At 42.8% G+C, this 24,170-nt stretch overlaps 1 protein-coding gene across 1 annotated transcript in view; it reads right to left on the bottom strand.

The window, feature by feature from the left end:
- Positions 1-23,968, bottom strand: part of LOC142759039 (vomeronasal type-2 receptor 26-like) — a 58,548-nt gene extending 34,580 nt beyond the window's left edge. Inside the window, 3 exon segments of the mRNA XM_075860860.1 lie at positions 1,054-1,218; positions 20,551-20,567; positions 23,903-23,968. Of these exon segments, the coding sequence (XP_075716975.1) occupies positions 1,054-1,218; positions 20,551-20,567; positions 23,903-23,968 (248 nt within the window).
- Positions 23,969-24,170: the final 202 nt, after the last annotated feature.

Genomic DNA, 24,170 nt, shown 5'->3' with positions numbered 1-24,170 from the left:
CAAGAAAGCTGTAAAATGTACTATTTTAGCTCAGCTACATTGGAGCAAATGGGACTGAGCTGCAACACCACACACAACATGTGGACCGTTGTGGTGCAGTTTTTTGAATAAATCAGGCAAGTTTTTCTAATCCAGTAACCTGTAAGGCAGCTGGTGGACCGGGAGACATCACGCTGCACTCCTTACTGAAATTCTTCACCCTGTTTATTTTCATTCTCACACCTAACATGTGCCACCAGCAGATGTTTGGTCACGATGTTCTTCTTCCTTAAGCTGTTGTTAATGTTTCCATCTCCCCCTCTTCTTCATCCACCTCCTGATAAATAAGCAGAGCTGTCTCCGCTTCCAGTCCCTCCTGCACAGAGAACCTGACCTGCCTCCTGCAGCAGCACATGGTACAGAGCAAGACTGACCAACAGATCTGTCCATCATGTGTGACATGGAGGTGAGAGACGCCAACCAGAGGAGTCCAGCGCAGGAACGTCCTAACACTTGTGGGGTTAAGAAGGATTTTTTACTTCTGTGAGACAAGCTCGGTCTGAGAAAGACTGAACCTGAAGGACATCATATAACAGTGTGGAAGCCCAAGAAGATTTCTAGCAGCAGAAGATCTATAAAATGGGATGACCCTCTACTGGACAGTGTCAGGAGCCTTCATCTCACTGGGTAGACTGCTCTGGAGCCTCTGTCATCACAATGATGACTTGTCATATGAGCTGACATCCACTGCTGAGTAATAGTAAATGTGAGAGACTGCAGCATGTCAATGAATGAATCTATTATTCCATTATAACTCATCCCCCCCATCATAATATATAACGGACATCAATGTAGGTAACGAGAAAACCTCCTTTATGCTGTAAACTGTGTGTAAACATTTCAGCAATTTTTGGCCACAAATTGAACCAACTGACTGGATTCCCATAAATGACACTACAGCACATCTCTGCAAATAATGGAGTAAGGGAGCGACAAGTGCAGATTCTTGACTGCCTACGTCTCCTTACACTGACTGTACATGAGGGTCCTGAACACTGATCTGTTCTCACTTACCCCAAACAGATGTAACAATGAAAACTGCCACGTTGTTTAAATCCATTCATAAAAAAGTTGACAGTGAAAACTCCTCCGATAATGATGTCTCCATCCTGAAAATATTCATAATCCTCAACAATCTTGGCTAGATGCAGATGACAGGCTGGGGGAGGATTCTGTGATCTACAATGTGTGACATACAGAATCAGTACAAGTAACAGGGCAGTCCTGGTGTGTGCTGAGAGTAGAGGTCTGCGCATGAGGCTCCCAAATAATGCAGAACACCCCCATATAACACAGAACAAGAGAGTGTCAGGGTCATGAAGCATGGTGTGGGACAGGGCACCCCAATATAACACAGAACAGGAGCAGGTATCTGTAGAGCGCAGGGTCATAAAGCATGTAATAGGACAGGGGACCCCAATATAACAGAACAGGAGCAGGTGTCTGTAGAGCGCAGGGTCATGAAGCATGGTGTAGGACAGAAGACAATGTACTAGATGTCAGCATCTCCCCCCCCCTTTTATACACTTCAGTATAATACATCTCAATGTGCTCTGGATTTAGCTGCAGCCGGGGTGTCATCTGTTCTTTACATACAATAGTTATTATCTGCTTCTTATTTGTATTACAGTATTATTGAAATAAGCAACAATCATTTATAGCAGAGACTCGTTACAGAAATATTACACAGCATTTATTGTCCAGTAGATAAGTGCCCCAGTCTCCAATGTCCAGTGGTTTAGTTACCCTGTCTCTGGTGTCTAGTAGTTTAGTGCCCCAGTCTTTTGTGTCCGGTGGTTTAGTTCTCCAGTATCTTGTGTCAAGTGTTTTTGTTCTCCAGTCTCTGGTGTCTATTAGTTTGGTGCCCCAGTCTTGGGAATCCATTGGTTTATTTCTCCAATCTCTGTTGTCCAGTATTTTAGTGCTCCAATCTCTTGGTTTAGTGCCCCAATCTCTAGTGTCTAGTGGTTTAGTGCTCCAGTCTCTGGTGTCCAGTAGTTTAGTGTCCCAGTCTCTGGTGCCCAGTGGTTTAATTTTCCAGTCTCTGGTGTCCACTGGTTTAGTGCCCCTGTCTCTGATGCTCAATGGATACGTGTACCAGTCTCTGGTATCCAGTGGTTTAGTGCGCCTGTCTCTTGTGTCCAGTGTTTTAGTTCTCCGGTCTCTTGGGTTTATAGTTTTAGTTCTTTAGACTCTGGTTTCCAGTGGTTTAGTGCTCTAGTCTCTGGTGTCCAGTGGTTTAGTTCTCCAGTCACTGGTGTCCGGTAGTTTAGTTTCCCAGTCTCTGGTGTCTAGTGGTTTAGTGACCCAGTCTCTGGTGTCTGGTGGTTTGGTGCACCAGTTTCTTTTGTCTAGTGGCTTATTGCCCCCAATCTCTGGTGCCCAGTGGTTTGTTCTCCAATCTCTGGTGTCCAGTGGTTTAGAACCCTTGACTCTGGTATCCAGTGATTTATTTCTCCAGTCTGTGGTGTCCAGTGATTTAGATCTCTAGTCTCTGGTGTCAAGTGAATAAGTGCCCCTTTCTTTGGTGTCCAGTAGTTTAGTACCCTACTCTCTGGTGCCCAATGGTTTGTTGTTCAGTCTCTGGTGTCCAGTGGTTTAGAACCCTTGTCTCTGGTGTCCAGTGATTTTGTTTTCCAGGCTCTGGTGTCCAGTGATTTAGTTCTCTAGTCTCTGGTGTCTAGTGAATAAGTGCCCCTTTCTCTGATTCCAGTTGTTTAGTGCCCTAGTCTCTGGTGTCCAATGCTTTAGTGCCCCATTCTCTGGTATTCAGTGGTTTAGTTCCCAAGTCTCTGTAGTCTCGTAGTTTAGTACCCAGGTACTTGTGGTCCAATGGTTTAGTGCTCGAGTCCTCGATTTCCAGTGATTTAGTGCCTCAGTGTCTCCCGTGTTAGGGTCGTAATTTGAAATGTCCAGCAGCTTATTGCTCTAGCCCCTGGTAGCAAGTAATTTTTGGTATTAGTCCCTGGTGTGCAGTCATTTAGTGCCCCGTTCCCTGGTATCTAGTGGTGTACTGCCTTGGTCTATGGTGCCCAATGAGATAAAGTTCTAGTCTCAAGTGTCTAGTGGGTTAATGTCAATGGTCTCGGTGATTAGTGCCCTAGTGTCCAACAATTTTATAATTTATTCCCTGGTAATGGGTGTTTTCGCTTTCCAGTGCCTAATGTTCTTTATTTTAGTGTCCTAGTCTAAATGTACAGTAGATTAGTGTTCTATTAGCTGGGGTAAGGTAGTTTAGTGCCTTAGTTTTTGGTGTTCTGTGGTTAGTGACCCAGTGCCTGGTCACCAGTGGTTTAGTGACCTATTTTCTGGTGTCTTGTGCCTTAGGGCCTTGATATCAATGTCCAATGAGATTTGTATCCTATTTTCAAGTATTCATTGGTTTAGTGCCCCAGTTAGCACTTACAGGTGACCGGTACTGATCTAGCATATAATAAAAGCACTTACAGATGACCAGGGCAGATCTAACAGAAGAATAATAATAGCACTTACATGTGACGGGGCAATCCAGAAGATAATATTATCACTTACACTTGACCGGGGCAGACCTAGCAGCTAATAATCACACTTACAAGTGACCAGGGTAGATCTTGCAGATAATAAGCTTCCCTCACAGTATAATGCTCCTAACAGCTTCCCCCACAGTATAATGCCCCGCATAGCTGCCCCCATAGTATTTTTCCACCAATAGCTGCCACAACGGTATAATATCCCCCATAGCTTCCCCCACAGTATAATGCCACCACACAGTATAATACCCCCATTACTGCCTTATACAGTATAATGCTCTCCATAGCTGCTCCCACAGTATAATATCCCCCATAGCTGCCCCCACAGTATAATGCCTTCCCATAGCTGCCCCCACTGTCTATTGCCACACACAGCTGCCCCATACAGTATAATGCCCCCATACAGTATAATGCCCACATAGATGTCCTATACAGTATAATGCCCCGTATACAGTATAATGCCCGCACGAACAGTATAATTCTCCCATTAGCAGCCACCATATCAGCCCCCCATACCCAGTAAAAATGTCCACATGTGTGCCTAATAGAAAAAAAAATAACATAATTACTTACCTATCCCCGTTCCCACGACGGGTGGAGGAGATCCTTCTCCTCCTCTGCACTGTGCTGTAAGTGACTCGGTGCAGACAGGCATGATTACATCACTACATCGTGCCTGCCTGTGCAAAGCCGCTTATGGCACAGTGAAAGCTGGAGCAAGGGATTTAATTGAACTGATAAAGATGGAAGCGGGACCATCGCAACCCCTACCACTGGGCAGATATTAATATTAATTACAGGTGACTAGGGCAGATTAAGCAGATAATAATGACACTTATAAGTACAAGATATTGTAAGTGGAGAAGAGGGGGGAGGAGGACCTCCAGCTCACCATTCGTTGTGTCTGGGAACAGACAGTGCCCGGATTCCCGCACGGCCAGCGGCAAACAACAGGAGAAAAAAGTGAACCACAATCCAGCGCTGGGTGAAAGTAAAAAGGAACTCCTGTTCCAATTTTATTGATATACCAGTAAAAAGAACTAAATAGAATAGTTCTGCGATGTGGAGAGTACAGGGATGAGTGATGGGTAAAGGATCAAAGTTTTCCTTGTTGGAATGTGCCTACGCATTTCTGACACGTCTCGTGTCCTTATTCATGGCATGCATGAATACTCTGTGTTCACTCCTGACCTTTATTTCCGGTATTGTTTGTTCAAAGAGACAATTATTCATCAGCTGTGTCTCCAGAGGTCAAAGAGTCAGAAAGCCGGTAAATGTACTGGCGGTTGTTATTTATGTATTGTATGTAATTATAAAAGTTATAAACATTAATTGATCTTAATCAAATAATCAATTTGAAAAAAACCATTAACAAATAACATCTTTACATCAAACGTTTACATTGAGCAATAACTAAAAGTGATACATGCAAACTCATTTTTCTTCTTTATATATATATATATATATATATATATATATATATATATATACATACACACACACACAAACACTGCACCAAATTTTCCTTTCACAATAACAACGACAAAAAACAAATAACTAAAAAAAAATTCAAATGGGAATATTCCACTTCTGTACCTTTTATCTGACACATGACTCTAATAGTCCAATGGAAAGGCTGGTCCAGAACTTTACATAAAACTTAACTTCAGTATTTAATATTCCCACAACACTTCTTAAATACAGTTATTAAACAAACTAACTTTGGAATAACATCTGGAGAACTGCTGATATCTTATTGTACAAACATCAGTTAAATACTTGGGATAACACTGTTCCCCTGTCACTTACACACAACGTCTGCAGTGGGGAAAATACAGGCCGGGCGTCAGGCCCCCCTGAGAACAGGTCTACACACACGAGCACATTGTCATACACTTCTACCTCGGGTAGTTGTATGTTCTGCAGTCGTTGGGGCTGGTAATCTGCACTTTTCACAGGTACCTTTGCTGTTTTACCTATGTCACGCCGTGAGCACATCATGCCGGCTGCTACAAACCTAGTGGTGGCATTATTGTATCCAGGGACAAGCCAATTTACTGATACCTGGCTGCACATACCCTTGTTGTCAGTTCTGTCCTCTCTTGCTTTCTCAATTGGCTTACCCGATGATCCAATAAAATTCCTACTACCAATGGGCCCATAATTGTGGGGGATGCCAAAAGCGTACCTAGAGTCAGTGTAAATGTCGGCCGTCTTACCTTCTGCCAGGTTACAGGCCTCAGCGAGCACCTCCAGCTCCGCTCCTTGAGATGAACAAGAAGGTGAGAGTGGTTTCTTGGTAATTTACCTTGTGCCTCGTATCCTGTTCTACACATACTGTATATGATGAAGTATGTCTACATTACAAATTTACATTGGAAACCCATGTCACATATAGATAGAACATTTCAAAAGGGTGGAGTTTTATTGTTCCACATTCATCTGATAATCCAGAACACTTGTAAATCCCACCCACCAGGTCCTGTAAATACCTGATTAATACAAAAACAAACAAAATATGTTACTGAAATATGGCATAAAATAAACAATGTTCAGACAATTTTTTTTTGTTTTGCCATCTTCCCATCTAAATCTGTAAAGATTCATCTGTGGGTGACGTCACCTCTGCCTCCTGTGTAAATTTGCTGGAGGGGGATGGTCTCTTACACAATACCTCATATTGGGTGGAGACTACAGCACAGTTTACCCAGTGCCATATTCACCGTTTTGGAAAGATCTGGAACTATCTACACAGAAAAAAACTCAAAATGTAGGTTACTGTCATACACATTTAATCTGGGTTACTCCTTGAAGCTCATACACATTTTGTAAACCTCCTAGAATCAAATTCATTAATTCAAAACAAAATAAAACACAAAACAAAACTACCTGATCAGTCCCTTCACCATTCCCTCCTATTTGGACTCTGCGAAAGTAATGTAGCAGGGTTCAAAACTACATATCAACATAATGAGATTGGGCACTCCATCGGGGGGGGGGGCACTAGTTTAACCCCCTGTAATACACAACAGCCTGGAACAAAAAAAAAATGACTTTCTCCTGACAAAAATAAATTTTATCTTTAAAATGACCTGCAACCATTTACCTGTAAAACATCTCACATTTTCAAAAATAACATTTAGGCAGCACCATAGCACGTGCCTCATGTGTGAAAACAAAAAACAAAACAATTGTAATTAGTTATTCAATAACACAGAAAATAATATATCTGGTAATATTAATTACTGCAAACCAATAAACTATACATAAAAATAGGGAACAGAGGGGGCACATACATTTTCAAGACCCCGTGTCTCACAAATATCTGTATTTTAATTCATTTGAATCAACATCAAAACATTCCAACATTAAATCTTATCACATCATAACACATTAATATGCAGTATAGCTTTTATCTTTTTACAAACAGATCTAGCCGGCTGTAATATTTTTCTCGCTTGGTGTAGTTACAGACGACTGCGCGTGCGCGAAGATAAGACACATTACATAAAAAATGGAAAAAAAAAGTGGAACTGATTTTAACCCCATACACAAAACACTAACATTTTTAGACATTACTGCTGTTAAAAATAAGAAACATACAATATAGTTCTGCTTTTATTGTGGCCATTAGTTTCAAACTTCAGACATGTTACATTACACACATCACACATCACACTGATGTCTCATCACATCACACATGTTACATTACACACATCACACAGATGTCACATCACACCCGTTCACATTACACTCCCCCCGTTCTGACCCACATTAGTCACTGCAATATAACCGACTGCTCCGTTTTCTTCACTCTTCCAATGAAAATTTACACCTGTATTTAAATTGTTCTTTCTCACATCATCTTACTTGTAACCACCTGTAATCACCTGCTTTGTCCTTTTAACTTCTGCCTTGTCCTGGCACTCCACTCCCTTTCTCAACATTCCACAAACCATTCTCTTTATCACATGCAAACATCCATCTTACGGCTGCCAGCCTCTTCAACTATTTTTTTCACAGTGTGTTATTTTGCCTTCACATACTTTACAATTAAAGTAATGTTGGCCGGGACCAGTGCCCCAAAGCATCTTTGTCCAAATTCCTCCTGACCCCATGGTCGGAGAGCAGTAGGGTGATTTCCGGTAAATTCCCCACCTCCAGGCAAACAGGCCACGTTTGCCAACAGATATCTCAGACCAGTCTATCTCCTAGACTGTCTTACCAATACGATATCAAAAGTCGTTCCTCCAGACATTCTAGCAGTAGGATCCTCTGATCCCTCACTGTATTGAACATCAAGAACAGACAAAATGCTGCCAATCAACAATTACAAGAGCAAATTCTTCAACACAATCGACATTTATGAACCTCCATTGATTCAAGCAGGAGTTGGTAACACTTGCTGCCGGGGGGTGTCTTTTGGTTCATACAGCCTGTGATGTAGCATATATCCCAAACTCTTTCCTCTAGCACTTTGCAATGGTTTCACATGCAAATTATATTTGGTAGCATATATATTATCCTCCCCGCTCAGCCGTTCACTCTGTGGGTTGTAGTCTAGGGGGCTGTTATGTATGTTGGTGATGATTTATTTAGGGGCTCTGGGTCTGAGCCAATACCAATGTCCTTCACTGTAATTACTACTACAACACAGGTGGCATCTGGGGTAAGTGTCAGGGTCATTCATTGAATACAGGATGTTATATTACAATGGTATTCAATCCAGCGGTCTGATGTTATTCTACTACAGACTAAATTACTTGGATGTTATTTTACATCAAAGTGTATATGCCGGATTATCACATGTGCTAGAAATCTGTCTGTACTGATTCCCACCTTATGCCAGTCTGGCAATGCATACAACTGGTTTATGGACCCTTACACACAATATCACTTGCTGGCAATAAATTAGGAAAATATAAATTATTTTCTAATACAGTATTCAAAGTTTTCCCTATTGCACTGGGTAATGGTATTGAGTGCAAATTCAATATCGACACATTTGCTTCTCCTTGCACTGGATTCTACATTATCAGGACTTAACCATTGAAGCCCCTGTGGTACTACAGGATATTACTCACAACTATCCAACTTTCCTCTCACCTACAAACAGTCAATACCTCCCAACTATAATCCCAGACAAACGGGTAACAGAACAACTATTAATCCTCAACAATTTTACACAACTAAATAAAAAATTACGCTACAACAGAGCAGCAAGCACAGACTACAATCTTTTCATTTCAAATACTTCACATGTGAGTTACGACTTATCTCCGCCATGCGCTACGTCACTGTATTCCAAAGGTGGAGGTCTTACACTTCTCACAATGGTTAACAATGTAATTCCTGGCAAAAATTCTCTCATGTCTTTCATATCAACAGTTTAAGATCACGTACACACCTGCAATCCTTCATCACACAAAAAGCTTCAACATACCTTTTTGGATCCATTTTTCAACCCACTGCTGGCTAAGGAGGCCTCGTCCAGAAGATGTGACGTCATGACAGCTAGATTCCAAGGCTTACGCAATACATGTGTGAATGGTGTAAGAATAAGACCTTACCTACCGCGGTTTTTTTGTAATTCATAGATGCAAAGCCAGACCTCTCCAGTGACAGCTTATCAGATGTGCAATCTCCGGGGTTTAACGGCACCATTACTGTCATGGAAATCCATCGCTCAAAATATATTAGACTGAAATTTATACGAGTCCAAACAGACTCTCAAGGCCAGTGTTAAGGATCTGCCAGCCACAGCTTCTGTATCCACGCCCATAGGTAATCAGTCTGCACCTGCTTCTATGTCTGAGAGACTGACTCCATCTTCCACCACTCAGGGTGGCAGGCTTAGGAGTGGGAGAGCCTATCATAGCCTGGCCAGAGGGAGCTAGCTCCCGTCCTCTGTCTATTTATACCTGCCTTTCCTGTTCCTCCTTGCTTGTGATTCTTCTCATTTGGTTTCCTGGCCCTGCTGCAGCTTCTTGATCTATTTGACCCTGCTTCATATTGACCCTGGCTTACTGACTACTCTCCTGCTCTGCGTTTGGTACCTCGTACACTCCTGGTTTGACTCAGCTCGTTCACCACTCTTGTTGCTCTCGGTGTTGCCGTGGGCAACTGCCCCTTTTCCCTTGCTTCTGTGTACCCTTGTCTGTTTGTCTGTCGTGCACTTATTGAGGGTAGGGACTGTCGCCCAGTTGTACCCCATCGCCTAGGGCGGGTCGATGCAAGTAGGCAGGGACTGAGTGGTGGGTAGATTAGGGCTCACCTTTCTGTTTCCTTACCCCCGTCATTACATAATCACAAGCCCTATACCTAGTCTACCCTGGTCCCTCACACTACTATGGACCCCCTTGAGACCCTGGCTCTGCAAATGCAGGGTCTCTCCTTACAGGTCCAGGCCCTGGCTCAGAGGGTCAACCAGCCTGATGCTACCATGGTAGTGCCCCTCACCTCACCTCTTGAACCCCACCTCAAGTTGCCTGACCGGTTCTCAGGGGACCGGAAGACTTTTCTCTCCTTTCGGGAGAGTTGTAAGCTCTATTTTCGCTTAAAGCCGCACTCCTCAGGTTCTGAGAGCCAGCGGGTGGGTATAATTATGTCTCAGCTCCAGGAAGGGCCCCAAGAATGGGCCTTCTCCTTGGCTCCTGACGCCCCTGAACTTTCCTCTGTTGATCTTTTATTTTCCGCTCTCTGACTCATTTATGACGAGACTGACAGGACTGCCTTTGCCAAAAGTCAGCTGGTGACCTTACGTCAGGGTAAGAGACCTGTTGAGGAGTATTGCTCTGACTTTAGGAAGTGGTGCGTAGCTTCTCGGTGGAATGACCCTGCCTTAAGGTGCGAGTTTAGGTTGGGTCTGTCGAATGCCCTGAAAGACCTGCTAGTTAGCTATCCCTCTTCTGACTCCCTAGACCAGGTTATGGCTTTAGCGGTACGACTTGACCGACGTCTCAGGGAACGACAACGTGAACGTTTTTGTGTTTTCTCCTCTGACTCCCCCATGATTCCTCCCGAGGTTTTGTTGCTTCGTTCTTCCACGGAAGACTCGGAGGTACCTATGCAACTCGGAGCCTCCAAGTCCCCCCAACAACGTAGAGAGTTCCGCAGGAAGAATGGTCTCTGCTTCTATTGTGGGGATGACAAGCATCAAGTGAACACCTGTCCTAGGCATAAGAATAAGCAGCCGGAAAAGTTCCGCACCTAAGTGATCATCGGGGAGGTCACTTGGGCGCACAGGTATTTCTCGTAAATATGAAACATAATAAAATCTTACTTCCCTTTCAGGTTTCTTTTGGTGGTAGGTCTGCTACCGGCAGTGCCTTCGTGGATTCAGGGTCGTCTGCTAATATCATGTCTGTGGAATTTGCTATGTCTCTAGATATGCCTTTGATTGATTTGCCTAAACCTGTCCAGGTAGTGGGTATCATAGTTACATAGTTACATAGTTACATAGTTTGTACGGTTGAAAAAAGACACATGTCCATCAAGTTCAACCAAGGGATGGGAAAGGGGAAGTGGGATGGGAAAGGGGAAGTAAAAAATTTCTACACATAGCAGTTAATATTTTTTTGTTCTAGGAAATTATCTAACCCTTTTTTGCAGCATCTCCTGTCCCTGCTGTGACGGCTCCTGCGGTGTCTCCTGTCCCTGCTGTGACGGCTCCTGCGGTAGGCTATTCCATAGATTCACAGTTCTCACAGTAAAGAAGGCTTGTCGCCTCTGCAGGTTGAACCTTTTTTTCTCCAGACGGAGGGCGTGCCCCCTTGTTTTTTGAGGGGGATTTACATGGAACAGGATTTCACCATATTTTTTGTATGCGCCATTCATATATTTATATAAGTTAATCATGTCCCCCCTTAGTCGTCTTTTCTCAAGGCTAAATAGGTTTAGTTCTTTTAATCTTTCCTCATAACTTAGATTCTCCATGCCCCTTATTAGCTTTGTTGCTCTTCTTTGTATTTTTTCCAACTCCAGGGCATCCTTTCTATGAACTGGAGCCCAGAACTGGACTGCATATTCTAGATGAGGCCTCACCAATGCTTTGTAAAGTGGTAATATTACATCCCTGTCCCGCGAGTCCATGCCTCTTTTGATACACGACAATATTTTGCTGGCCTTTGAAGCAGCTGATTGACACTGCATGATGAAATTTAGTTTATGATTTACAAGTACACCCAGATCCTTCTCAACAAGTGAATCCGCCAGTGTAGCTCCCCCTAGGACATATGATGCTTGCAGGTTTTTCGTACCCAGGTGCATAACTTTACATTTATCTACATTAAACTTCATTTGCCAAGTGGACGCCCAAACACTTAGTTTGTTTAAATCTGCCTGTAATTCACAAACATCTTCCATAGTCTGAACTATATTACATAGCTTGGTGTCATCTGCAAAAATAGAAATAGTGCTATTAATCCCATCCTCTATATCATTAATAAATAAGTTGAATAATAGTGGTCCCAGCACTGAACCCTGGGGTACACCACTTATACTTGGGGACCATTCAGAGTAGGAATCATTGACCACAACTCTCTGGATACGGTCCTTGAGCCAATTCTCAATCCAATTACAAACTATACTTTCTAAACCTATAGTCCTTAATTTACCCATTAGACGTCTATGGGGGACAGTGTCAAATGCCTTTGCAAAGTCCAAAAACACTAAATCCACAGCGGCCCCTCTGTCTAGGCTTCTGCTTACCTCTTCATAAAAACAAATCAGGTTGGTTTGACAGCTTCTGTCCTTTGTAAAACCATGCTGGCTGTCACTTATAATACTATTTATTGTCACATAATTCTGTATATAGTCCCTCAATAGCCCCTCAAACATTTTCCCCACAATTGATGTTAAGCTTACTGGTCTATAATTACCCGGCGAAGACCTAGAGCCCCATTTTGAAAATAGGCACCACATTTGCCCTGCGCCAGTCCCTTTGCACTATACCACTCATGAGAGACTCTCTAAATATTATGAAGAGGGGGACAGAAATAACTGAACTAAGCTCTTTAAGAACTCTAGGGTGTAACCTATCTGGTCCCGGGGCCTTGTGTACATTTATTTTATTTTATTTAGCTTGGACCATATCTACATTCATCCAATTCAGTATATCAACTGATATATTAACAGCACCGGCAGCGGCTACATCAGCTGCTCCTTCTTAAGTTGTATATACAGAGCTAAAGAACCCATTTAGTAACTCTGCCTTCTCTTGATCCCCTGTGACCAACTCCCCATTACCACTATCTAAGGGTCCTACATGTTCAGACCTGGGCTTTTTTGCATTTATATGCGTGAAGAATTTTTTAGGATTTGTTTTACTATCCTTGGCCACCTGCCTTTTATTTTGTATTTTTGCTGATTTTATTACATTTTTACAGATTTTATTAAGCTCTTTATATTTTACAAAGGCTGCAGATGTACCCTCAGATTTGTATTTTTTAAATGCCCTTTTTTTGTCATGTATTGCCCCTTTCACAGAAGGTGTAAGCCATGTGGGGTTTAATTTTAGTCGTTTATACTTGTTACCTGTAGGAATACATTTTGCACTATAAGTATCGACTCCACTCCTCTTGCTAATGGTTATTTTACAGAGCATACCCCTATTTTTGAACTTCTTGTTGGCTCCATGCATTTGGAGCAGTGCTCTGTACTGTTGATGCAGGGATTATCGTCCGATTTGGTTTTAGGCCTTCCCTGGTTGCAGTTGCATAATCCCACGTTTGACTGGAATACTGGGGATCTTACCAAATGGGGTAATGAATGCTTGACATCATGTTTTTCTGTTAATTCTATTTCTCCCATGAGAGAATATATCCAGGAATGCCTGGCCAAGGGTTACATTCACCCCTCTACTTCTCCGGTAGGTGCTGGCTTCTTCTTCGTAGGGAAGAAGGATGGTGGTCTTAGGCCATGCATTGACTACCGTAACTTGAATAAGGTCACTGTAAGGAACCAGTATCCCCTTGCTTTGATTCCTGATCTCTTTAATCAGGTTCAGGGGGCCCAATGGTTCTCTAAGTTTGATCTACGGGGGGGGGGGGGCGTATAACCTTATCCGCATCAAAGAGGGGGATGAGTGGAAGACTGCGTTTAACACGCCCGAAGGTCATTTTGAATGCCTCGTCATGCCCTTTTGGTTGTGTAATGCAACCGCGGTCTTCCAGAATTTCATAAATTAGATTTTAAGAGATTACCTGGGGGTATTTCTTGTAGTGTACCTTGATGACATACTTGTGTTTTCCAAGAACTGGTCCCCCCACATTGAGCATGTCAGGAAGGTGCTCCAGGTCCTTCGGGAAAACAAACTGTTTGCGAAGACCGAAAAATGTTTGTTTGGGGTGCAGGAGATACCATTTTTGGGTCAAATCCTCACTCCTCATGAATTCCGCATGGACCCCGCCAAGGTCCAGGCTGTGGTGGAATGGGTCCAACCTGCCTCCCTGAAGGCGTTACAGTGCTTCTTGGGGTTCGCTAATTATTACAGGAGATTTATTGCTAACTTCAAGGTCATTGCTAAGCCTCTTACGGATCTCACTCGCAAGGGTGCTGTTCTCCTCCGCTGGCCTCCTGAGGCTGTCCAGGCTTTTGAGGTCCTTAAGAAGTGCTTTATCTCGGCCCCGGTGTTGGTTCAGCCCAACCAAATGGAGCCATTTATTGTGGAGGTTGACGCGTCCGAGGTGGGAGTGGGGGCTGTCTTGTCCCAGGGTACCAGGTCCCTCACCCATCTCCGCCCCTGTGCCTACTTCTCCAGGAAGTTTTCGCCCACTGAGAGTAACTATGATATTGGCAACCGCAAACTCTTAGCCATTAAATGGGCATTTGAAGAGTGGTGCCACTTCCTGGAGGGGGCTAGGCACCAGGTAACGGTCCTTACCGACCACAAGAATCTGGTTTTCCTAGAATCTGCCCAGAGGCTAAACCCGAGACAAGCTCGATGGGCGTTATTTTTTACCAGATTCAACTTTTTGGTTACCTATAGGGCTGGGTCTAAAAATATTAAGGCTGATGCACTGTCGCGTAGCTTCATGGCCAGCCCTCCTTTGGAGGAAGATCCTGCTTGTATTTTGCCTCCAGGTATAATCATTTCCTCTATTGATTCTGATTTAGTTTCTGAAATTGCTGCTAATCAATGTTCAGCTCCCGGGAACCTTCCTGAGAACAAGCTGTTTGTTCCCCAGCAATTCCGGCTAAGGGTACTTAGGGAAAATCATGACTCCGCTCTATCGGGTCATCCAGGCATCCTGGGTACCAAGCACCTGATTGCCAGAAACTATTGGTGGCCTAAGTTGCCTAAGGACGTTAAGGCTTACGTCGCCGCTTGTGAGGTTTGTGCTAGGTCCAAGACTCCCAGGTCCCGACCAGTGGGCTTACTACGTTCTTTGCCCATTCCCCAGAGACCTTGGACCCATATCTCCATGGATTTTATCACCGATTTGCCTCCATCTCAAGGCAAGTCGGTGGTGTGGGTTGTAGTAGACCGCTTCAATAAGATGTGCCACTTTGTGCCCCTCAAAAAACTACCCAATGCTAAGACGTTAGCTACCTTGTTTGTCAAACATATCCTGCGTCTCCATGGGGTCCCCGTCAATATTGTTTCTGACAGAGGGGTACAATTTGTTTCCTTGTTTTGGAGAGCCTTCTGTAAAAAGTTGGAGATTGATCTGTCCTTCTCCTCTGCCTTCCATCCTGAAACTAATGGCCAAACTGAGAGGACTAATCAGTCTCTAGAACAATATTTAAGGTGTTTTATCTCTGACTGTCAATATGATTGGGTCTCATTCATCCCCCTCACCGAATTTTCCCTTAATAACCGGGTAAGTAACTCGTCAGGGGTCTCCCCCTTTTTCTGTAATTTTGGGTTTAATCCACGGTTCTCCTCCGTTTCACCTGGTAGTTCCAACAATCCCGAGGTAGAGGTCGTTCATCGGGAACTGTGCACAGTCTGGGCCCAGGTTCAGAAGAACCTAGAGGCGTCCCAGAGCATACAAAAGACTCAGGCAGATAGAAGACGTTCTGCTAACCCCTTGTTTATGGTCGGGGATCTGGTGTCGCTATCGTCAAAGAACTTGCGCCTTAAAGTCCCGTCCAAGAAGTTTGCTCCCCGGTTTATAGGGCCGTACAAGGTCATTGAAGTCCTCAATCCTGTCTCTTTCCGACTGGAGTTGCACCCATCTTTTCGAGTACACGACGTGTTTCATGCCTCCCTCCTTAAACGCTGCTCTCCGTCTTTGGCTCCCTCGAGCAAGCCTCTTGTCCCCGTTCTCACCCCTGAGGGGGTAGAATTCGAGGTGGCCCAGATTGTGGACAGCAAGATGGTCCAAGGCTCCCTCCAGTACCTGGTCCATTGGAGAGGACACTGGCCTGAGGAGAGGACTTGGGTACCCGCCTGGGATGTTCACGCTGGGGTATTGGTCAGGAGGTTCCACCTTCGTTTCCCCAATAAACCAGGTCCATCTAGAAAGGGTCCGTTGGCCCCTCATAAAAGGGGGGGGTACTGTTAAGGATCTGCCAGGCACAGCTTCTGTATCCACGCCCATAGGTAATCAGTCTGCACCTGCTTCTATGTCTGGGAGACTGACTCCATCTTCCACCACTCAGGATGGCAGGCTTAGGAGTGGGAGAGCCTATCATAGCCTGGCCAGACGGAGCTAGCTCCCGCCCTCTGTCTATTTATACCTGCCTTTCCTGTTCCTCCTTGCTTGTGATTCTTCTCATTTGGTTTCCTGGCCCTGCTGAAGCTTCTTGATCTATTTGACCCTGCTTCATATTGACCCTGGCTTACTGACTACTCTCCTGCTCTGCTTTTGGTACCTCGTACACTCCTGGTTTGACTCGGCTTGTTCACTACTCTCCTCCTCTGCGTTTGGCACCTCGTACTCTCCTGGTTTGACTCAGTTTGTTCACCACTCTTGTTGCTCTCGGTGTTGCAGTGGGCAACTGCCCCTTTTCCCTTGCTTCTGTGTACCCTTGTCTGTTTGTCTGTCGTGCACTTATTGAGCGTAGGGACTGTCGCCCAGTTGTACCCCGTCGCCTAGGGCGGGTCGTTGCAAGTAGGCAGGGACTGAGTGACGGGTAGATTAGGGCTCACTTATCTGTTTTCTTACCCCCGTCATTACAGCCAGACCCCATTAGTCAGTATCCTAATTAGGATATTTCACCGATATATATCGAGAGAGGAGAAGAAAACACACAGACACTGCTGATATGTTCAAAAATACTCCTCTGAAGGATTTATTACCAGACTCAAACTGTTAAACTGAAAATCAGAAGCGGTGTAGGCTTGAGGTTAACCAATCAGAGACAATGTGACAATATTTGCTATTCAGTAAAAAGCATACAATAAAATACATCCCAGATACATCATTATAATTCTTCACACATTAGGTTTGCAGGTGGCCTTATCTCTCTTGGACAGAATGTTCTCGTGGAGATGGGGGGGGGGAGAGACCTTCCTTCACGCATACTTGCCACCCTCCCTTCTTACTCCCTGTCCATTCTCTACCAACTTCGCATGGGAACCAAGCTCAAAGATAAAACATACAAAATCAACATTACTTGTATTAAAGGAACAATGACTTTCCTATTCACTACAAAAGAACCAAGATGGGAACTCCAGACAAGATGGCTGCTGCACGAAACTAAATCATTTAAACATTATCATCACTTTCACATATTACATATCTTAGTAATTCGGCCTCCTGCTTGATAATTCACAATGTAATTTCATACAGAGAATATAAGCAAATAAACCATCCTTCACAAGCCTATATATGCAATATCATTCATTGTACTGCCTAAGTAATAGCTGAGACATATTTGTTCATGAACTACTTTACCCTTTACGTTTGCTGCTTGAGTCTAATAATCATTTTTCTCTGCAACATACTTCATGTTTTTACTTCTGTTTTTTAATCTTTGTTTCTCTTCTATTTTATTGTTAATTTTCCCAGCCTATTTCTGCAGGTACTCTGAGTTCACATCTTGCTCCCTTTTCCTACGGTATATATCTCAATTACTAATTTCCTAATCAACAACCAAAAATACACATAAGACAACCCATATCTAATCTCTTAAAAACTAGGGAGTATAAAAAAATAATTATCAGTTCACACATTTAATTTATAGTTAGTGAAAGCATGATTTAACGTAAATATCCGAACGAATTTCGTTAGTAATAATATTATTCTCACACCTCATACTATTCTCAAGCTTCAAATCACTTTACTCTTACAATTATATACAATAAACAAATAACAATCACTGGTACATTTACTGGCTTTTCTGAGTCTTTGACCTCTGGAGACACAGCTGATTAGTAATTTTCTCTCTGAAGATTCAATTTAAACCTTTGAACGAATTTCGTTAGAACAAATATTATTATTACATTTTTCACTGTTATTAAGCTCTAAAACAGTTAACCCTTATAATTACATAAAATACATAAATAACAACCACTGGTACATTTACCGGCTTTCTGACTCTTTGACCTCTGGAGACACAGCTGATGAATAATTGTCCCTTTGAACAAACAATACCGGAAATAAAGGTCAGGAGTGAACACAGAGTATTCATGCATGCCATGAATAAGGACACGAGACGTGTCAGAAACGCGTAGGCACATTCCAACAAGGAAAACTTTGATCCTTTACCCATCACTCATCCCTGTACTCTCCACATCGCAGAACTATTCTATTTAGTTCTATTGACTGGTATATCAATAAAATTGGAACAGGAGTTCCTTTTTACTTTCACCCAGCGCTGGATTGTGGTTCACTTTTTTCTCCAACACTTATAAGTAACTGGGCCAAATATAGCAAATATTAATAAGTCTTGCATGTGACCGGGGCAGATGCCACACAGCCCCCCTGTATATGCCACACAGACGCTCTGTAGATGGTGCCACACAGCCCCCCTTGTAGATGATGCCACACAGTCCCCCTTACAAATGGTGCTACATATCCTCCCCTTAGTAGAAAGAAACAAAAAAAATACTTACCTAGCCCCATTACCTGCTCTGACACAATTGTGTAAAATCCATCCCAGCATCTGATATGCGCCTAATATGGCCTGTAGCCTAATGATGGCGGAGCAGGGAGCTTCTCCACCATAGTATTCAATTGTATTTGCATAATGAGGAGGCAGATACAATTAAATATGGAGTCGCTAGCACCACCACCCCCCACTGATCGCTGCTGATAGGCGCCCTGTATGCCGATCAGATAGTTCATCGCTGCTGCAGCCTCCCGGCATACAGGTTACCTATCAGCAGCGATCAACTCCTTTAATACAACTGCACTGCGGCACTACCCTTCCCATCATCGATGAGCCCTGGGGGAGCATTCTCCACCTGCGTGCCCTAGCTACGCCCCTGGACTTAGAAGATAATAAAAACACTTGCAATTGACCAGGTTAAATCTAGCAGATATTAATAAATCTAACAGATGGTCACGGCAGATCTAGAAGAAAATAATAACATTACAGGTTAACAGGGCAGATCCTGCAGATAATAGTAGCACTTAAAGGTGACCGGGGCTAATTTTGCAAGTAATAAAATGACTTGCAGGTGACCACAATAGACCCAGCAGATAAAAATAACACTTACAGATAGGATACATCTAGCTAAAATAAGACTTACATGTAAATGTGGCAGTTCTAGCAAATTATAATAACAATTACAGGTGACCAGGGCAAATCTTGAAGATAATAAAAACACTTACAGATGTCCAGGGCAGATCTAGCAGATACTATTAACACTTACAGATGATCAGGGGAAAGATCTAGCAAATAATACTTACAGATGACCAGGGCAGATCTAGCAGATAATAATAACAACACTTACAGATGACTAGGGCAATTTTAGCAGAAACTCATAGCACTTATAGGTGACCGGTATAGATCCAGCAGATAATACCAGCATTTACAGGTGACTAGGGAAGATTTTGCAGATAATAATAGCACTAAAATGTGCCCGGGGCAAACCTAGCAGATAATAATAGCACTTACATGTGATCGATATAGATCTAGCAGATATTAATAGCACTTACAAGTGAACGGAGCAGATCTAGTAGATAATATTAACACGGGTGACTAGGGAAGGTCTAGCAGATAATAATAGCACTTAAAGGTGACCGGTAAAAAACAAGCAGATAACAATAGCACTTAAAAAAATAACTTCTTACAGATAACCAGGATAGATCTAGCTAAAATAACACTTACAGGTAAATGTGGCAGTTATAGCAAATTATAATAACAATTACAGGTGACCAGGGCAAATCTTGAAGATAATAAAAACACTTACAGATGTCTAGGGCAGATCTAGCAGATACTATTAACACTTACAGATAATCGGGGGAAAGATCTAGCATATAATAATACCTACAGATGACAAGGGCAGATCTATCAGATAATAATAACAACACTTGCAGATGACTAGGGCAATTTTAGCAGAAAATAATAGCACTTATACGTGGCCAGTATAGATCTAGCAGATAATGACAGCATTTACAGGTGAATAGGGCAGATTTTGTAGATAATAATAGCACTAAAATGTGCCTGGGGCAAACCTAGCAGATAATTATAGCACTTACATGTGAACGGTATAGATCTAGCAGATATTAATAGCACTTACAAGTGACCGGAGCAGATCTAGCAGATAATGACAGCATTTACAGGTGAATAGGGCAGATTTTGTAGATAATAATAGCACTAAAATGTGCCTGTGGCAAACCTAGCAGATAATTATAGCACTTACATGTGAACGGTATAGATCTAGCAGATATTAATAGCACTTACAAGTGACCGGAGCAGATCTAGCAGATAATAATAACACTTGCGGGTGACCGGGGAAGACCTAGCAGATAATAATAGCACTTACAAGTAAACGGAGCAGATCTAGCAGATAATATCACTTCCCAGTAACCTGGACTGATCTAGCAGATAATAATAGCACTTACAGGTAACCGGTATATATCTAGCACATAATAATAACACTTACCGGTAACCGGGGCTGATCTAGCAGATAATAATAGCACTTATAGATGACCGGTATAGATCTAGTAGATGATAATAAAAGCACTTACAACTGACTGGTGTATATATCTAGGAGATAATAATAGGACTTACAAGTGACTGGGACAAGACTAGTACATAATAATAGCACTTACTGGTGACCGGGGCAGATCTAGTTAATAATAAGAGAACTTACAGGTGACCAGGGCATATCTAGCAGAAATAACGCTTACAGGTGAAAAGGTCAGATCTAGCAGATAATAATAACAACAACACTTACAAATGACAACGGCAATTTTAGCAGAAAATAATAGCACTTATAAGTGGCGGGTATAGATCTAGCAGATACTGATAGCATATGCAGGTGACAGGGCAGATCTAAGTAATTATAAGAACATTTACAGGTGATGGGGGCAGAACTTGCAGATAATAATAGCACTTACAGGTGACCAGGGCAGATCTAGAAGATAATAATAACACTTACACGTGAGTATAGCAGATTTAGCAGATAATAAGAACACTTCCAAGTTTACAAGTGATCGGGCTAAATCTGGCCGATATTAGTAATACTTACAGATGACTAGGGCAGATTTAGCAGATAAAAATAACACTTATTTTATAGTCCAGATATAGCAATTTTTAATAAGCCTTCTAGGTGACCGGGGCAAATCTAGTATATAATAATAACACGTGTCCGGGGCAGATCTAGCAGAAAATAATAACACTTACAGGTGACTAGGGCATATTTTTTCAGATAATAATAGCACTAAAATGTGCCTGCAACTGATCTAGTAGATATTATTAGCACTTCAGGTCACCGTGGCAAATCTAATAGATAATAATATTACTGACATGTGACCTGGACAAGCCTGGCAGATAATAATAGCACTTACAGATGATCGGTATAGATCTAGCAGATAATAATAGCACTTACAAGTGACCGGGGCAGATCTAGCTACTAATAAGAGCACTTACAGGTGACTGGGGCAGATATAGCAGAAATAACATTTACAGATGAATGTGGCAGTTTTAAGCAAATAATAATAGCAATTACAGGTGACCAGGGCAAATCTTCCAGATAATATGAACACTTACAGATGGCCAGAGCAGATATAGCAGATAATAATAACAACACTTACAGATAACTAGGGAAATTTTAGCAGAAAATAAATGCACTTATAGGTGACCGGTATAGATCTAGCAGAGGTAATACGGAGCAGATCTAGCTAATTATAAGGACACTTAGGGGTAATTGGGGCAGATCTTGCAGATAATAATAGCACTTATGGATGAGCAGGGAATATCTAGCAGATAAGAAAAGCACATGCATGTGACCACTATAGATCTAGCAGATAATAATAGCACTTACAAGTGATCGTAGCAGATCTTCCAGATAATAATAATACTTACAGGTTACCAGTGCAGATTTAGCAGATAACATAACACTTGCCGGAAATCTGGGGCTGATCTAGCAGATAATAATAATACTTACAGGTAATTGGGGCAGATCTAGCATATAATAAAAACACTTACCAGTAAACGGGGCAGATCTAGCAGATAATAAAAGCACTTATAGGTGACCGGTATAGATCTAGCAGATGATAATAATAGCTCTTACAAGTGACAGGGACAGATATAGCAGATAATAATAACAGCAGTTACAGATGACTAGGGTAAATTTAGCAGATAATAATAACACTGTCATGATCTGTGGGTATGTGGACCCACGTGGCCGCACCGCCGTAGTGGAGTAGCAGCTGGCCAAACAACAGTGTACTAAGTCTATTCAAAGTTCAAGCACAAGGGTACCTGTAATAGTCCAGACAGTAGCAGCGGCTTAGGTAGAGATGGTACTTTGACGACAGGTGACGCAAAACGTGGCAGAAAGTACCAGGCGTGGCAGATGACACCAGACGTGATGTAAGACATCAGGCGAAGTAGGCGGAACAACATGACTCCAACACTAGAGAGGGCACAGGAACAAAAACAGCACAGGATAAAGGTAGCATGGCACGGCAACACTGGAAACAGGATACCACTAAGGAATCATTTGCAAGACTAACATAGGAATACAAACAATGCTCAGGCAAGGAGTAAAACGGCAGGGCCCTTTTATAGTCCAGGGTGATCTGGGGATAATTAGTTAATTCTTTAGATGTGCGTGTGCTGGCCATTTAAGGCCGGGAACGAGGTCACGTGTGCACCCTAGTGGTCACTGCAGGCCAGAACGGCCGCATCTGCTGGCGTCATCGGCAGGATGAGAGTGGTCTGTGGTTGCGGCAGGTAAGTAGAGGCAGTGGTCTGCGACCACGGCCGTTACAAACACTTAAAGGTGAACATGGCAGATCTAGCAGATGATAATAGCACTTACAAGTGACCGGGACTAGTCTAGAAGATAATAGTAGCACTTACAGGTGACTAGGGCAAATCTAGCTAATAATAAAAGCACTTACATGTGACTGGGCAGATCTAGCAGATTATAATAGCACTTACAGATTCATGGGGCTGACTTAGTAAATTATAATTACACTTACAAATGACAGGAAAAATCTAGAAGATATTAATAACCCTTAAAGGTAATTGGGGCAGATCTAGCAGATTACAATAACACTTACATGTGACCAGAGGAAATATTGCAAAAGAAATAACAACACAGATGACTGTGGCAGATATAGCAGATAGTAATAACACTTACAGATGACCAGGAGAGAACTCGAATGTAATAAAACCACTTACAGGTGACAAGGGCAGATCTAGCAGATAGTAATAACACTTACTGGCAAAACTTAAATCGGGCATAGAACAATGACCATCTGGCTTGGTGTGGATTTAACCGTTGATCTGACTGTAGGTATGTGAGGTTCTTGTGGTCTGTATAGATGATAATAGGATGGATAGCACCTTCCAGCAAGTGTCTCTGCTCCTCTAAGGCCAACTTGATAGCCAGCAATTCCCAATCCCTGATGGAATAGTTGTGTTCTGCTGGGAGAATAATTTTGAGAAGAAAACACAAGCCACCATCTTTCATTTAGATTTCTTTTGGCATAGTATTGCTCCCTCACCTACGGAGGAGGCGTCTACCTCCAGAAAGAACTGCCCAGAAGCATCAGGGTAATGGAGAAAAGATGCTGAGGTAAAAGCGGTCTTTCGATTAGTAAAAGCTGATTCTGTCTCCGGAGACCAAACATAGGTGTTCACCCTCGTTTAGTGTGGGCCGAGATTGGAACAGTCAGAGATGAGAAGTTCGGGATCAATTGCCGATAGAAGTTTGCAAATCCCAGAAATCGTTGTATGGAATGAAGACCCTGTGGTCCTGGCCATTTTAAGACGGATCTCACCTTCTCTGGATGCATCTTGACACCACGGTCAGATAGGATGTAACCCAGGAAGGGCAAAGAATACATCTCGAACACACTGTCACATTTGCTATGTGGACCCACTGGGGCGTACCGCCTTAACGGTATGGCAGCTGGCCAACAGGACACAGGTCACAGTCTATAGTTCATATAGTGTACCTGTGGTAGCTCAGACAGTAGTAAGACAGGCTTGGCTGGGCCCCTCTTATAGTCCAGGGTGCTCATGGGCTAATTTTGTATCATTTTCAGG

The sequence above is a fragment of the Rhinoderma darwinii genome, chromosome 4, assembly GCF_050947455.1.
Source record: "Rhinoderma darwinii isolate aRhiDar2 chromosome 4, aRhiDar2.hap1, whole genome shotgun sequence".
In the NCBI taxonomy this organism is placed as follows: Eukaryota; Metazoa; Chordata; class Amphibia; order Anura; family Rhinodermatidae; genus Rhinoderma; species Rhinoderma darwinii.
Note: the sequence above shows the minus strand (reverse complement) of the source record. Positions and strands in the feature narration are given on the sequence as shown.